The sequence below is a fragment of the Mycena indigotica genome, assembly GCF_014461135.1.
Source record: "Mycena indigotica strain 171206Taipei chromosome Unknown Mind.scaff0015, whole genome shotgun sequence".
NCBI classification, from domain to species: Eukaryota; Fungi; Basidiomycota; class Agaricomycetes; order Agaricales; family Mycenaceae; genus Mycena; species Mycena indigotica.
Genome location: NW_023503014.1, coordinates 1,127,948 through 1,141,873, shown reverse-complemented (window position 1 = coordinate 1,141,873; position 13,926 = coordinate 1,127,948). Strand labels below are relative to the sequence as shown.

General features: G+C 52.4%; 2 protein-coding genes across 2 annotated transcripts; both read right to left on the bottom strand.

Annotated features, from left to right (window-relative positions):
• Positions 1-10,000: 10,000 nt before the first annotated feature.
• MIND_01339200 (FAD/NAD(P)-binding domain-containing protein) lies at positions 10,001-11,363 on the bottom strand (the record flags this gene model as incomplete). Its single annotated transcript, XM_037369837.1, has 2 exons — positions 11,184-11,363; positions 10,001-11,125 (listed from the first exon to the last, which is right to left on the bottom strand). The coding sequence occupies exons 1-2, from the start codon at positions 11,355-11,357 to the stop codon at positions 10,001-10,003; spliced, it is 1,299 nt and encodes a 432-aa protein (XP_037213833.1). The 5' UTR covers positions 11,358-11,363.
• Positions 11,364-12,053: 690 nt separating this feature from the next.
• MIND_01339100 (uncharacterized protein) lies at positions 12,054-13,660 on the bottom strand (the record flags this gene model as incomplete). The annotated part of the gene is made up of 2 exons (XM_037369836.1): positions 12,455-13,660; positions 12,054-12,398 (listed from the first exon to the last, which is right to left on the bottom strand). Exons 1-2 carry the CDS (start codon positions 13,640-13,642, stop codon positions 12,054-12,056), a joined length of 1,533 nt encoding a protein of 510 aa, XP_037213832.1. The 5' UTR covers positions 13,643-13,660.
• Between the last annotated feature and the right edge of the window lie 266 nt (positions 13,661-13,926).

Genomic DNA, 13,926 nt, shown 5'->3' with positions numbered 1-13,926 from the left:
CTCCCGTTGGAGCTAGAGTCCACTACCAGCGCTTAAGCTCTCGCTCTCTGGCCTGGTTGACTGTGGTGCCACCTCCGACTTTATCGACACGAACTATGTCGCCGGAATGGCATTCCGGTCCGCACCCTAGCGCAACCGATTCCGGTCTTTAACGTTGATGGCACTCCGAACGACGCCGGCTCCATCAACCAGATCGCGGACTTGGTCTTACGCTACAAAGGCCATTCCGAGCGTGTTCAACTCGCCGTCACCCATCTTGGCAAGCAAGACCTCATCCTGGGGTATTCCTGGTTGCGGAAGCATAACCCAGAGATCAATTGGGAAACCAAGGAGGTCAAGATGACACGGTGCCCCCAATTGCTCGACCTGCCGTGAGGAAGAGCGCGTCGAGCGGACCGAGCTGCGGCGACTCCGGTCGCTTCAGAAGCGTCTCCGCTCCAGCCCGTTCCCCTCGGTTTGCACTATGGACCTCTCTGGCCCTGAGGACGGAGATGATTCCGATTCCGGTCTCGATTCCGACCTGCCTGATCTGACGCCGGACTCGGACTCGGATGACGAAGATGACCAGCTCGAAGATGGTGACCGCATCTTCTACACCTCGTTCCGTCCCTCAGAGGAGATACGCGCAGGTAGCACCGTCTCACAGCGTCTGGCCGAAGCCTTCGCCAAGAACTCCGCCCCACCGCCCTCCGAGATCCCGGACTGGGCTAAGGAGTTCCAGGACGTCTTCAACAAGGAGTCCTTCGACACGCTACCGGAGCGGAGAGCCTGGGACCACGCCATTGAACTCGTCCCCGACGCTAAGCCCACCAACTGCAAGGTGTACCCCATCTCGCCCCTCGAGCAACGCGAGCTCGACGCGTTCATCGAGGAAGGGCTTTCGACGGGCCGGATTCGCCCCTCCAAGTCTCCGATGGCGTCTCCGGTCTTCTTCGTCAAGAAGAAGGACGGCGGACTCCGCTTCGTCCAGGACTACCGTGCTCTCAACGCGATGACTGTCAAAAACCGGTACCCCCTTCCGCTGATCAACGACCTCATCAACCGGCTCAAAGGTGCTCGTTACTTCACCAAACTCGACGTCCGTTGGGGCTTCAACAACGTCCGGATCAAGGAAGGTGACGAGTGGAAAGCGGCTTTCCGGACTAACCGAGGCCTGTTCGAGCCCTTGGTGATGTATTTCGGCCTGACAAACTCTCCCGCGACGTTCCAAACGATGATGAATGACATTTTCCAGGACCTCATCCTCTCCGGAGACGTCATGATCTACCTTGACGACATCCTGATCGCCCACTCCGACCTCCGGAAACACCGGCAGATTGTCCAGGAGGTCTTACGGCGACTCCGGGAGCACAAGTTGTACCTTCGAGCGGAGAAGTGCGACTTTGAAAAATCGTCAATTGAGTACCTCGGAGTCATCATCTCCCACAACCACGTCGAAATGGACCCCGTCAAAGTCGCAGGCATCTCCGCTTGGCCGACTCCGGAAAACAAGAAGGACATTCAGCAGTTCCTTGGGTTCGCTAACTTCTACCGCAGGTTCATTCGGGACTTCTCGACCCTTGCGCGCCGACTTTTCGTGCTCACCAAGAAGGACCAGCAATGGACTTGGGGCGACGCGGAGGCCTCCGCGTTCCAAGCGATCAAGGACGCGGTCACCTCGGAACCGGTCCTGGCGATTCCGGACGACGCACGGCCTTTCCGACTTGAGGCGGACAGCTCTGATTATGCGACGGGGGCGGTTCTTTCACAATCCGCCCCGGACGGGAAGTGGCACCCTGTAGCATTCTATTCCAAAAGCTTAAATGATGTCTAGCGCAACTATGAAATCCACGACAAGGAGATGCTCGCCATCATCCGCGCACTCGAGGAGTATAGACACTTCCTCGAGGGCGCCGCGCACCCTGTCGAGATTTGGACTGACCATAAGAATTTGGAGTACTTCAGGAAGACGCAGCACCTCAACCGGAGACAGGCCCGGTGGTCTCTGTACCTCTCTCGGTTCGACTTCACGCTGCACCACAAGCCTGGCCGCGATATGGGTCGGCCTGACGCCCTCTCCCGGCCACGGAGACCCGACCACGGAGTCGATTCCGACAACTCCGATGTCGTCCTTCTGCGGCCTGAACTCTTCCACGTTGATGAGCCTGTAAATGGAGCACATCTAGAAACTGATCAAACAGAGCAAATATTATGATTTGAATGCTCTAAATACTTGAGAACATTCCAAAGTTATAGCAGAATTATATGAGTCTGATAGGTCTAGAGACCTAGATGAACCCAGAAATGCTAAGAATACCAGCTCTGGACCGCTCTAGCAGCACAGCCACAGAACTCCGGCCTAGACCTGAACCAGAACCATTGGTTATGGGAATAGAACATTCCAATATAGAAGATTGATTGTCCAGAATATTCTAGAATGCACAGCCACAATGACTCGAACTGAGTCATACTGACTCCAACTGAGTCATAGTGCTTCTTTTGTCACATCATTGGTTTAATTGTCACATTACATAATTAATTTCTGAGTAGTATATAAGGAGCTCGATTGTAGTAGATGAGAGGAACGAATCCCACCCCACTTATTACCATATTTGGCAAGTAAGCAAGGCAGCTAGGTCACAAGTGTGACAACCAGGTAACCAGGTAGCAAGGTAGTAGTCAAGTTAGGTTAAGTGCAAGGACAAGGAAGCAAGGGATCTTGTTTAAACTTTATAGTAAGAAACAAGTGGCTAGGAAGCAAGTTTGTTTGCATATTGAGTTAGTATCTTGTGTCAAGAACAGATACATATTCTTGTTCATTTTGTGAAGCACTTTAGAGGTTGAGCTTAATTGTTCCTTCTTCTGTGTTTCATAACAACAGTACAAAGTGATCTGTAGAAAGTTCTCAATAAGCAGATTCTATTGCTATATTTGGATATTCTGAGTCAGTTAGTTGTTTCCTGCAACTCGAACCCCGAACACACACACATACACAAACAAATAGTGGATTAGTAGATTAATAGGGTTGAGGTCTTGATTGAACTCCTCTATTAGTTCACTTTCCCCGTGTATTATATTGGAGCCCACTGCAGGGGGGGTTCATTCAGAAATCCAATTGCATAATTCAAAAAGAATCTTGCACACTTTCCACCAGATCAAAAACCTAAGTGTAAGCTTAGATATACCCAAGTAGTGAGAAGACAACACTACTTACCAATTATTTGACAAGGACAAAGAAACTTGATCAAATTTTACTTTCTCTTCAATTCAGTTTTTCTTTCTTCATTTTAATCCCCTACCCAGAATTGCTGGTCAATTATGTCATTCTTGGTTCCTTTTCAAGTTCCAAATGTTTTGGATGAAGATCGTCCCAGACTCAAAACTGATGGTCCTGATGATTTGGATGATTACATTTATCAAATAAATAGAATTATCCAATGTGCTCCCATAGTCAATGAGCAGGACAAGAAGGAGTGCTTAACCTGTTATGTTCCACCTGTCAAACAATTCAGTTGGAGGGACCTTGACAGCTACCAGCCTCCTCACAGTTATAGTGAATTTGTTGATGAAGTGAAGGCTATATACAACCAGCCCAAAATTCATTTGAATAATTTTGAAGATACTCTTAGGTCATTCATTACAATGCCTAGAATCTCTCAAGTAGAATGTGGAAAGCTTCATATTCACAATATCAGATGTGCAAAGCTTGCAGAAGTAATACCAGACTCACAGAAATCAATCCATATGATGTTCTGTAACTTGTATGTTTCTACATTGACACACTATTTTGCATGGGCAATCAGAAATATTATTTCCAAAATTTCTGATTCCTTGATGAATATGGAAGTCATTATAGAGCCTCTGTCAATCGACAATGGCTCTATCACATTACAAGATTTACTTGGTATTGCAGAAAAGTTCTCTATAGGCAAGAATAGGACTGAAATTGCTGAGTACTATATTGAGGCTAAGAAAGCTGAATTAGAGTTGACATATGGTACTTCACCAATTAAGTTTTCTGCAATGTTTCAGTCTGGTCAAGCTGTACAGTCTGAACATATCAATAAATCCGTCAACAAATTTACAGACAAAAGCCCTGCAAGAAAGTCATACAGTACTGCAGATAAGTCTAGATGCTATTACTGTGATCACACAGGTCACTTTGCCAGGGAGTGCCCTCAGAAAATGAAGCATATTCGTGATTCATGGATCAAATTGGATCACAGAGGAAAACTTCAGCTTGGTGATGGCAAGCGTCTCCCATCAGGAAATGAACCACTGGCCTGGAGAGTTCAAGTCTATTATAATAAGACTTTTCAATGAACTCAACCATTATGTCTAATCTGGAATTTAATTTATAAATTTTGAAGATATGGTGGAGCAGGCCTCTACAAATTATGAGATTTAAGTTATGCATTCCGTTTACCTATGTTACCCATTTTCTCAACATGACAGTCATGATATACAATATTGTATGACTGGATTATAGCCTAGAGCTCTGAACTCGGGCCTGTCAACTAAAAAGGAACAGTTGAAGACCTAGGGTCACTGCTCTTTAATATGTACTATCATATATCAAGGTTGTCAAGGCTCAGATAATTCAACTTGATCAAGTTGAATCAGTCATGACTCCAACTTGGATAAACTGCGCATTCCGGGATGGGAACTGCACAGTTTGAGTAGCGGATTTGAACAATAATGGTACATTAAACTGGATTATGTAATGGTATACAGGTGGGGAGCTGAGCACAATGGAGGAGAAAGCCCACATATATATAGGCCAGCGGAGGCGGCTGACTAAGGCCACAAATAGCGGTGCCGCTTCCGCAGCGAGTCACCAAGAGTCATAGGGAAGGGCCTGGATCTGCCCAGAAGTTACCGTGAGAGATAGCCGGAATGACGGACCGGGGTTCGAAAAGGGACCACGTTCGTGTCGAGATCGCGAGCGATCCTGAACACACAGCGCGGGATTCGACGTTGCGCAGTTGCACGAGGCAGGCGCCACGACACGAGAGGTACAGGGTGCGAAAGCAAAGGAGACCGACTAGATTCATAAAGAACTGAAAAGGAGCACTCACCCGAGAGTATCTCGCTGGTCCCTCTGCATGGAACCCCATACCAGTGCTTCACCCTGTCCAACACGATAATCCCGGACCTGGGAAACACTCCAATGTGTTTCCGTCAGCATCCCGCCGTCGAAGAAACGCGAAACGGAGCGCGAGACGCGAAAGAAGCACCAGCGTCGAGCGATGACGCGTCGCCGACACAGCCCCGCGGAAGTCGCGAGATAGACTGAAAGGCTGGAAGCCAGCGTTGCCCAGGGCTTGATGAAGTCGTCCAGGTTGTCTAGATTGCGAACGCGAGGGTGTTGGACCGGAGAGGAGCTGACTGAAGCAGCGTAGATGGTGGTTAAGGTAGCGCGTGAGAACGGTGATCGGGAACGGACCGATTCCGACCGAAGATCCCGACCGCCGAAATGGACCGAAATCGCCGACCGTCAGATAAGATTTTCGAGAGCTGCTAAATGCGATTGAGGACAAACAAACATGAGAGGTCTATGATCGGCAACTGATTATGACCGATAAGAACAATCTTATTAGGATAAGACTCCGTTATAAGAGGATATCAATGATATATGCTGCAGAAGTGCAAGACCAAAGCAGAACAGCTTCGGACAAAGACCGATTGATGTAAATAACATATCATCGCGCAGGATAACTACAAAGAAGGTGATATGGGATGGAATACTGCTGGGAATATTCAGAAAAATTAGATGGCAAGCCATAAAATTGTGGAAAATTCTGGGAAATATATAGTGATAATCCCAATATTGTTAGACAACCACAGTAGTGTTCAGCAAAATAATGACTAGGTGTCAGACATAAGTGGTGGATAATTAAATTCACTAGACTTCTGAAAGTAACCTTGGAATGTTCATCCATGGTATTACTGAAAAATGTAATTCCATGTCCAGTGAAAAATGTAGCTGGGTTTTGATGAAAAATGTAGTCAAATACAAGTATGATCAGTTGACCGAGGACGGTCAATATTTATGAAAAAGGGAGATGATGAGCCTGTAAATGGAGCACATCTAGAAACTGATCAAACAGAGCAAATATTATGATTTGAATGCTCTAAATACTTGAGAACATTCCAAAGTTATAGCAGAATTATATGAGTCTGATAGGTCTAGAGACCTAGATGAACCCAGAAATGCTAAGAATACCAGCTCTGGACCGCTCTAGCAGCACAGCCACAGAACTCCGGCCTAGACCTGAACCAGAACCATTGGTTATGGGAATAGAACATTCCAATATAGAAGATTGATTGTCCAGAATATTCTAGAATGCACAGCCACAATGACTCGAACTGAGTCATACTGACTCCAACTGAGTCATAGTGCTTCTTTTGTCACATCATTGGTTTAATTGTCACATTACATAATTAATTTCTGAGTAGTATATAAGGAGCTCGATTGTAGTAGATGAGAGGAACGAATCCCACCCCACTTATTACCATATTTGGCAAGTAAGCAAGGCAGCTAGGTCACAAGTGTGACAACCAGGTAACCAGGTAGCAAGGTAGTAGTCAAGTTAGGTTAAGTGCAAGGACAAGGAAGCAAGGGATCTTGTTTAAACTTTATAGTAAGAAACAAGTGGCTAGGAAGCAAGTTTGTTTGCATATTGAGTTAGTATCTTGTGTCAAGAACAGATACATATTCTTGTTCATTTTGTGAAGCACTTTAGAGGTTGAGCTTAATTGTTCCTTCTTCTGTGTTTCATAACAACAGTACAAAGTGATCTGTAGAAAGTTCTCAATAAGCAGATTCTATTGCTATATTTGGATATTCTGAGTCAGTTAGTTGTTTCCTGCAACTCGAACCCCCGAACACACACACATACACAAACAAATAGTGGATTAGTAGATTAATAGGGTTGAGGTCTTGATTGAACTCCTCTATTAGTTCACTTTCCCCGTGTATTAACGTCCGCGCACTCGAGGGCGTTTCCGTTTCCGGTCCCGGCTCTGAACTCCTCCGCGACATCCGTGATGCCCTCTCCGGTGAGCCTGACCTGGAGGAGCCCGCCGCACTAGCGGCCCGGCAACTTCTTAAGGTTCAAGGTCAAGCTCGAGGCCCCCGCTCCTCACGTTCTGACGAGTGGGCCGTCTCCGGCGGTCTTCTCCATTTCCGAGGAAAGATCGTCGTACCAAAGGACAAGGACCTCCCGGAGACGCATCATCGAGCTCTGCCATGACACCCGAGTCGCCGGACACGCAGGTCGTTTCAAGACCCTGGAGTTGGTCTCCCGGAACTACTGGTGGCCTCAGATGTCTCGCCATATCGGCCGGTATGTTGCGACCTGTGACTTGTGCTGTCGCACCAAGGCACTCCGGAGACTGCCCCACGGAGAACTGCACCCCACGGAAACGCCCCCGAACGCTGGCATACCGTCTCCGTCGACTTCATCGTAGAGCTTCCCGAAGCCCATGGGTACGACGCGATCATGGTCGTCGTTGACACCCTCGGAAAGCGCCCCACTTCTCGGAGTGTCATACGACGGTCGATGCAGTAGGGGCAGCCCGCCTCTACTACCGGAACGTCTGGCGGCACCATGGGACTCCGGAGAAGTACGTCTCCGACCGCGGCTCGCAGTTCATCGCGGACTTCACCCGGGAACTTTGGCGTCTAATCGGCATCAAGCCCGCCACGTCCACCGCATACCACCCGCAGACAGACGGTCAGACAGAGCGCGTCAACCAGGAGCTGGAGCAGTACTTGCGGATCTTCACCAACTACCAGCAGGACGACTGGGATGAGCTGATTCCGGCCGCGGAGTTCGCCTACAACAACCATGTTCACTCCTCCACGCAGCAGGTCCCTTCATGACGGACACGGGAAGGCTCCCGCGCATGGGCTTCGAACCCGGAGTCCGTTCCGCCATGGAGTCGGTGAACGAGTTCCGCGACCGGATCGCCACTGGTGTTGCTGAAGCCAAGGCCGCCTCACTAAGGCCAAAGAGGAGTACAAGCGCTACTACGACCGGAGACGCACTCCGTCTCCGGAGTTTAAGGTTGGCGACCGTGTTTGGCTGGATGCCTCTGACATCAGGACGACTCGCCCCTCGGAAAAGTTCTCCCATCGCCGCCTCGGACCGTTCAAGATAGTCGCGGAGATCAGCAAAGGTGCCTACAAGCTCGACCTCCCTCCGCGCTACTCGAAGCTCCACCTGGTCTTCCCCGTCGTCAAGCTCGAGCTCGCCCAGGACGACCCCTTCGACGGACGCCCCGGCTACGACCAGCCCCTCCGGACCTCGAGGACGGAGTCCCGGAGTGGGAAGTAGAGGAAATCCTGGACGCAAGGGTGAGGTATAAACGGCTGAACTACTTCGTCAGATGGAAAGGCTACGACGCATCGCACGACCAATGGGTCCGCTTCGACCGCGTCTTTGCCCCGGAGAAAATTGCGGAGTTCTATCGTAAGTACCCCGGCAAGCCACGACACATCGCCTCCGCGACCTTCGACTCGATTCCGTTCCAGTCTATGCGTCGAGACGCCGCATTCAAAGGGGGGGGTGATGTCAGGGGAACCTCCCTTTCGGCCCGGAGACGCGCCCGATTCCGGTCCGACTCCGGTTCCGACTCCAGTCCGGCCCTCCATCTCGCCCGCACAATCACCGATCCGTCAACGCCCTCCCGACGGTCGCCCTGGGACCTCGCCTGCGACGCCGCCCAAGCCTTCTGTGCCCGACAGCGGCAGCTACGGACAAGCAGTATATAGTCAGCTACCTAGCAGGCGGACCCTTAGAGTTTCTTCTCTTCGGATCCTCCCCTGCTAGGTCAGCTTCATTTGTATTCACTTACCAATGTTCACTCTTCGGATCCTCCCCTGCTAGGACCTTGATCTCAGGCCTCCGGGGTTGCCCTTACAGGTAGTAACGATTTTTTGCCCAAGTGTCCATCTTGAGGCGGAAGGGGAAGGGGGGAAGATGAATGAAAGAGCTATCACTACCGCCACTCCCAACGCAGAGTGCATCCAGGAAGGCGGGGTGGTGGTCTGTTTTTGTCGAGAAGGGTGATTTTTTGTCTACAAGGATAATCTTCGCCTAGGTGCAAATGTTAGGGGAGAAGGGGTGAAGAGATAGGAAATCTGGAAGCCACCGCCGCTGCCACTCCTGACACAGAGCATGTCCAGGAGGGCGGGGTGGTGAGGCAGAGAAGAGAAGAGGTTTGATGTGACAAGCTCGGTGTGACAATCATGATCAAATGAAATTTCCGCCCAGTCAACTCAAGACTTGGTCAGATAATAAATATTAAGATCTTTCAGAGCCATACCTGTACTCTTGGCATCCGTGGGAAATGGATACCTGTATCTGCGGATGGTCAAACCCACGGATGTTTTCTTGCAGGTACCTGTGGTGACATTCGCCAAACATTCGCAGGTATTGACACTTGTGCTAAGCTTGAATCCCAGCTACCCATTCCTCCTCTTTTTGCCACGCATGGACAACCCTTTTAAAGGGCCTATTTTTGGCTGTCTCAACATAACAGCCTGAACCGTAATTGTCAAACGTGGGCCTCAAGGTCCAGGGAGCTCCACAATGAAGTCGATTGAATATAAATGAATAGTTCAAATAATGAACAGGAAGTTGCTTTTGATGTTATATTTGATTGAAAAGGCTATTACAATTCAATTGATCATATTTCTTCTTTGTACTAGGTCATAAGGATAGCCTGCTTGCATTGCCTTGCAATTCTCACCGGGGCCCTGTTAAGTGCTGTGATGCAAGCACGTGGCATCTGTTGGACACTCCACAATATTTGTCAGGGAGAAATACATGCACTTTTGGAATCGACGTGCAGGAAATCTCTAGGATGACGAGAACAATGAAGGGGTCATGCTTATAAATTGCCTTGGAACTTTTGAACAAGAAATATAGTTTGATAAGTTAGGGTAAGCTACAAAATTTTCTATGAACTGTCTAGTGGGTATCCAGCCTCTAGATCAACTCAGATCTCTCCTTTACTTCCCGAGCATCTGTGCCGAGTGCCCGAGCCCACCGATCTTCCACGAGATCGCGCTGTTCACAAAGGAGACCTTCAGGAGCAGCCAAAGGGCCGCCGCGCGGAGCGAAGACGTCCACCCCGCGCCAGAGCCTTCCACCCGCCCCATCGTCTCTACCATGTCAATCACCTGTCTTGCGACGTTCCGGCGGCGTGTCGAGTATGCGTCCAATATATGCGCGGGGTCTGCTGACCCGGGCTTCTCCCCGGACTGTGCAATGTGTGATGCGAGGGCGCCGGCGAGCTCCGCGCCGTCGACGATGCCCATGTTCATCCCCTGGCCGGCGGTCGGGCCGTGCTTGTGTGCCGCATCCCCGACGAGGAGAAGGTACGCACCGCCGGGCGCGCGGTGCACGTAGCGCTCGGCTAGCGCGGGCCGGGTGAGGTACCGCGAGCTGTCGAGCACCGACACGATTTTCGGCACCGGATAGGCTTTTGAGTGGGAGCCAGGTCCGCGCTTGTCGAGGACGGCCTGCAGATAGGCGGCATCCGGGTGCGACGGAGGGTTGGCGGGGACGCCGAGGTAGAGCCGGAACAGGGCGTTGGAAGTGGGTGACAGCATTGGCGCGGTCAAAACAACGCCACCGCCGCCAACCATCATCTGCAGTCGGTCACGGGGCACGTTTGGCGGCAAGGGCTCCTGGAAGATAACGTCCGCGACGACGAAAGACGGGTCTCCTGGCCGTGGAATGGCCTCGGTCTTCGTGTACGGGTTGAGAAACTGGATGCCCGCGAATTGGCGGAGAGACGACTTTGATCCGTCAGCCGCGACGATGTACCGCGCGCGGAGTGTCTCGCCCGACTCAAACGCGAGTTCGTAATTTGATCCATCCTCCCGGACCGCCGTTACGCGCTTCCGCCACGCAATCTCCACCCCGGCCTGCCCGAGCCACTCCCGCATCCGCTCCTCCACCCGGTGTTGGCCGATGAGCAGGCAGTACCCGTACTTTGTTCTTGAAGCATTTTCCGACATGCGCATGTCGAAAATTGTCTTCTCATGGACGTTGATCATCGAGATAGTCTCAGCCGCAACGCCGTCTGCGACAATAGCAGCCGCAAGCGCCGGGTTGATCGCCTCTAGTGCCTGGGGAGTTGCTCCATCAGTCAGTGCGGGGAGTCATTGGAGAGGTCAGTAGACGCACCTCGAGCGCATTCGCCTGCATAACCACCGCGCGTGAGCTATTGTGACCCGCCTCGAGCGCGTCCACGATAACGAACGGTACCCCCCGCAGCGCAAGCCCCAATGCACACGCGAGCCCACTCGGCCCCGCGCCGACAATGCACACCGTCGTTTCGCTCGGGAGCAGCGCAGCCATCGCGTCTAGTAGGGGAGTTTACAGCCAGCGGAGCAGCCACGCGCGTTAAATAGAGGGACGGCAAAACGGACCCCAGTTTAGCACGTGGATCGACGGAAGTTGATTTGATGCCGTGCCGCCCGAATCCACCATTTACTGCGTCGCGGGCTTAGCCTGGCCGGGCTCTGGGCTTCGGGGGAGCCTGGGTGCTGCCAGCCACCGTGCTGGTACGTGTTGTCAACGTGGCGATTACTGCAGCTGGATACCGTAGATTCGATAGAGGCCGATTCTGTGGTCCTTAGCTCAGGGCAGGCCGTTTGACACCCGACGACGCGTCGTCGTACGCGTGCCGTCGGGACGTTCGTCGCTCAGCGGACGGCTCAGGCTGCTCAGCCCATGCTAGTACCCAGATCAACTGCTTGCAGCGGGGTGTGTACGCGTCATGCGCGGGTAAACGGGGGACGGCTATATATGCAGCGGGCGGCAGCCGCATCTGCAGCGTCGACGGGATCGCCTGGGAGCGGTGGTGGAGATGCAGGGAAAAGCAACGGGGCTGTGTGATGGCCGTGGCTGACGTGGCAACCGCATGTTGCCCGCATGGGGGAACAAATATCCGATCATTTGATGTGCTGATGGGTGACGTAGGGCCACTGAAGAACAAAACGGCTGCTCGCGACAAGTGATACTCGGGTATTCATATCGCTGGTTGCTTGTGCTCTAGATGAACTCTGCCCGCCGATTCCACAAGTCGATGTACTTGTTGCTAACCGCATCAACATCGTCGCCCACGGCCACGACGCGCGCGTCAGCCCCTTGCTCCGCGCCGCTGCGCATGATGAAAAAGTCCCGTCCGCGGATCCAGAGGCGCGCGAGCTGCGGATATCGCTCAACAAATGCATGGAGTAGCGCAGACGCGTCAGCGTCGTTCGCTGGGGCGACGGCCTGTGTTACGTCTCCAGGCATGTGACCGTTGGCCCGCCAGCGCTTCGTATTGACGAGCAGTGAGCGCAGCGTCGGCGGCAGAGTGAGGTCCGAGGCCAGTTCTGTCCAGATCGACATTCGCTGGACATTCGGTCAACGGCTATCGTCATGGTATGGCTGGATGAGGATTTACTTACCATTGGAAGATTCAGGCCATGCAGGTAGAGCGCCTCCAGCCGCGGATAGAGCCGTAGGGTCGCGTTCAGACTCTCCGTGTCGACATCGAAGATGCTGAGCGAGAGATGCGTGAGCGTCGCGCAGGGGTCGAGGTCCTCGATGAGGTCGGCGAGCGCGCGGAAGAGGTGCGGGGACAGACCGAGGTGGCTCACCCGCCACGGGTCCGTGGAAAAGTGGTGCAGGATGCTGTAGTACCCACGGAGGCGCACCAGTTGGCCAGCGATGGGAAGGAGCGCGGTGCGGATAATGGGACACAAGGAGTCATGGGGATCCCCGCCCCACTGGTCGGGCTCGTCTCGAGTCCGCGGCGCCAGGGCTGCAGGGAAGAGCCCGAGGTCTTGCAGGGCGGGGAATGACTTCGCGAGAACGCGCGGCAGCGATGCAGCAGGCGCGGCCGCGAGGTAGAGTAAGGTGAGCTTAGTCGTGCGCCGGAATATGGGTGCCGTTTGCGGATCCTGGAGCCAGAAAGCGAGGTCGATGTTCAGGGTTACAGCACGGAGGCTGTCAGCGTTGAAAAACGCGCTCCAGAACCGCTCCTTCTCTGGGGCAAATGACTGGAACGCGGACAGCTGTACGAAGGAGAGCGGCGCGCGTGTCACTGCCAGGGCGAGGCTAATTGCGCCGTCTTCAATCTTGCACCCCGTAAGGTCCAACTGCTCCAGCAGTGGCAAGCCGTGTATGCCAATGATCGCGGCCATCGACAAGGTTTCATCGTCGACCTGCACCCGCCGCAGTCGGACAAAGTGGGAAAGGTTTTCGACGAGTCGGCGAGAGAGGATGCGGAGGTCGGTTGCCGTGGGAAGGACACAGTCCGCACCGACCGGCATCTGCGTGGCGAGCTCGTCCTCGCTCAGTACCCTAACAGTCAGGTGGCACGATTCAACCAGCGGCGCAATATCATCCGACAGCCAGAAGTCCAGCCGCTTCTGCCCGCTGTCGAACGCCGGGCGCGCGGGCAAGATCGGCGGCGTCGGCGACGAGCAAAACGTCCGCGAAAAGGCGAGGTCGGCGAAGAGCAAGGGGCGGGTGAGCCGGCTTAACCGCTTGTCTAGCTGGTGAAGTGTTTGGAGGTGTGCTCGCGGAAGACTGGAGGCGATTTCGAGCCAGAGCTCATCAGGCACATCGTCGGTGAAAAACGTGGCGGACATGACAGTCAAGCGTGGGTGAGTCACGCCGTGAGAGCGATGATCGGTTGTTTCGGGTTCCGATCTGACGTGGTGACAAATGATGGTACATTGATAGGGCTTGGTTTGTAAAGATTTTGGAGGTTATCAAATGGTTTGATAAAAATAGCCACTGACACCCTGTTTATAAACCGGTTTTTAGGTTTTATCGACCAACTTTAATAGCCGATATGACTGGGGAGATAAAAATTGCCTCTTTAGGAAATTTTTGAGGTAAATTTTGGCCTTTTTAATTCATAACTTTGAGA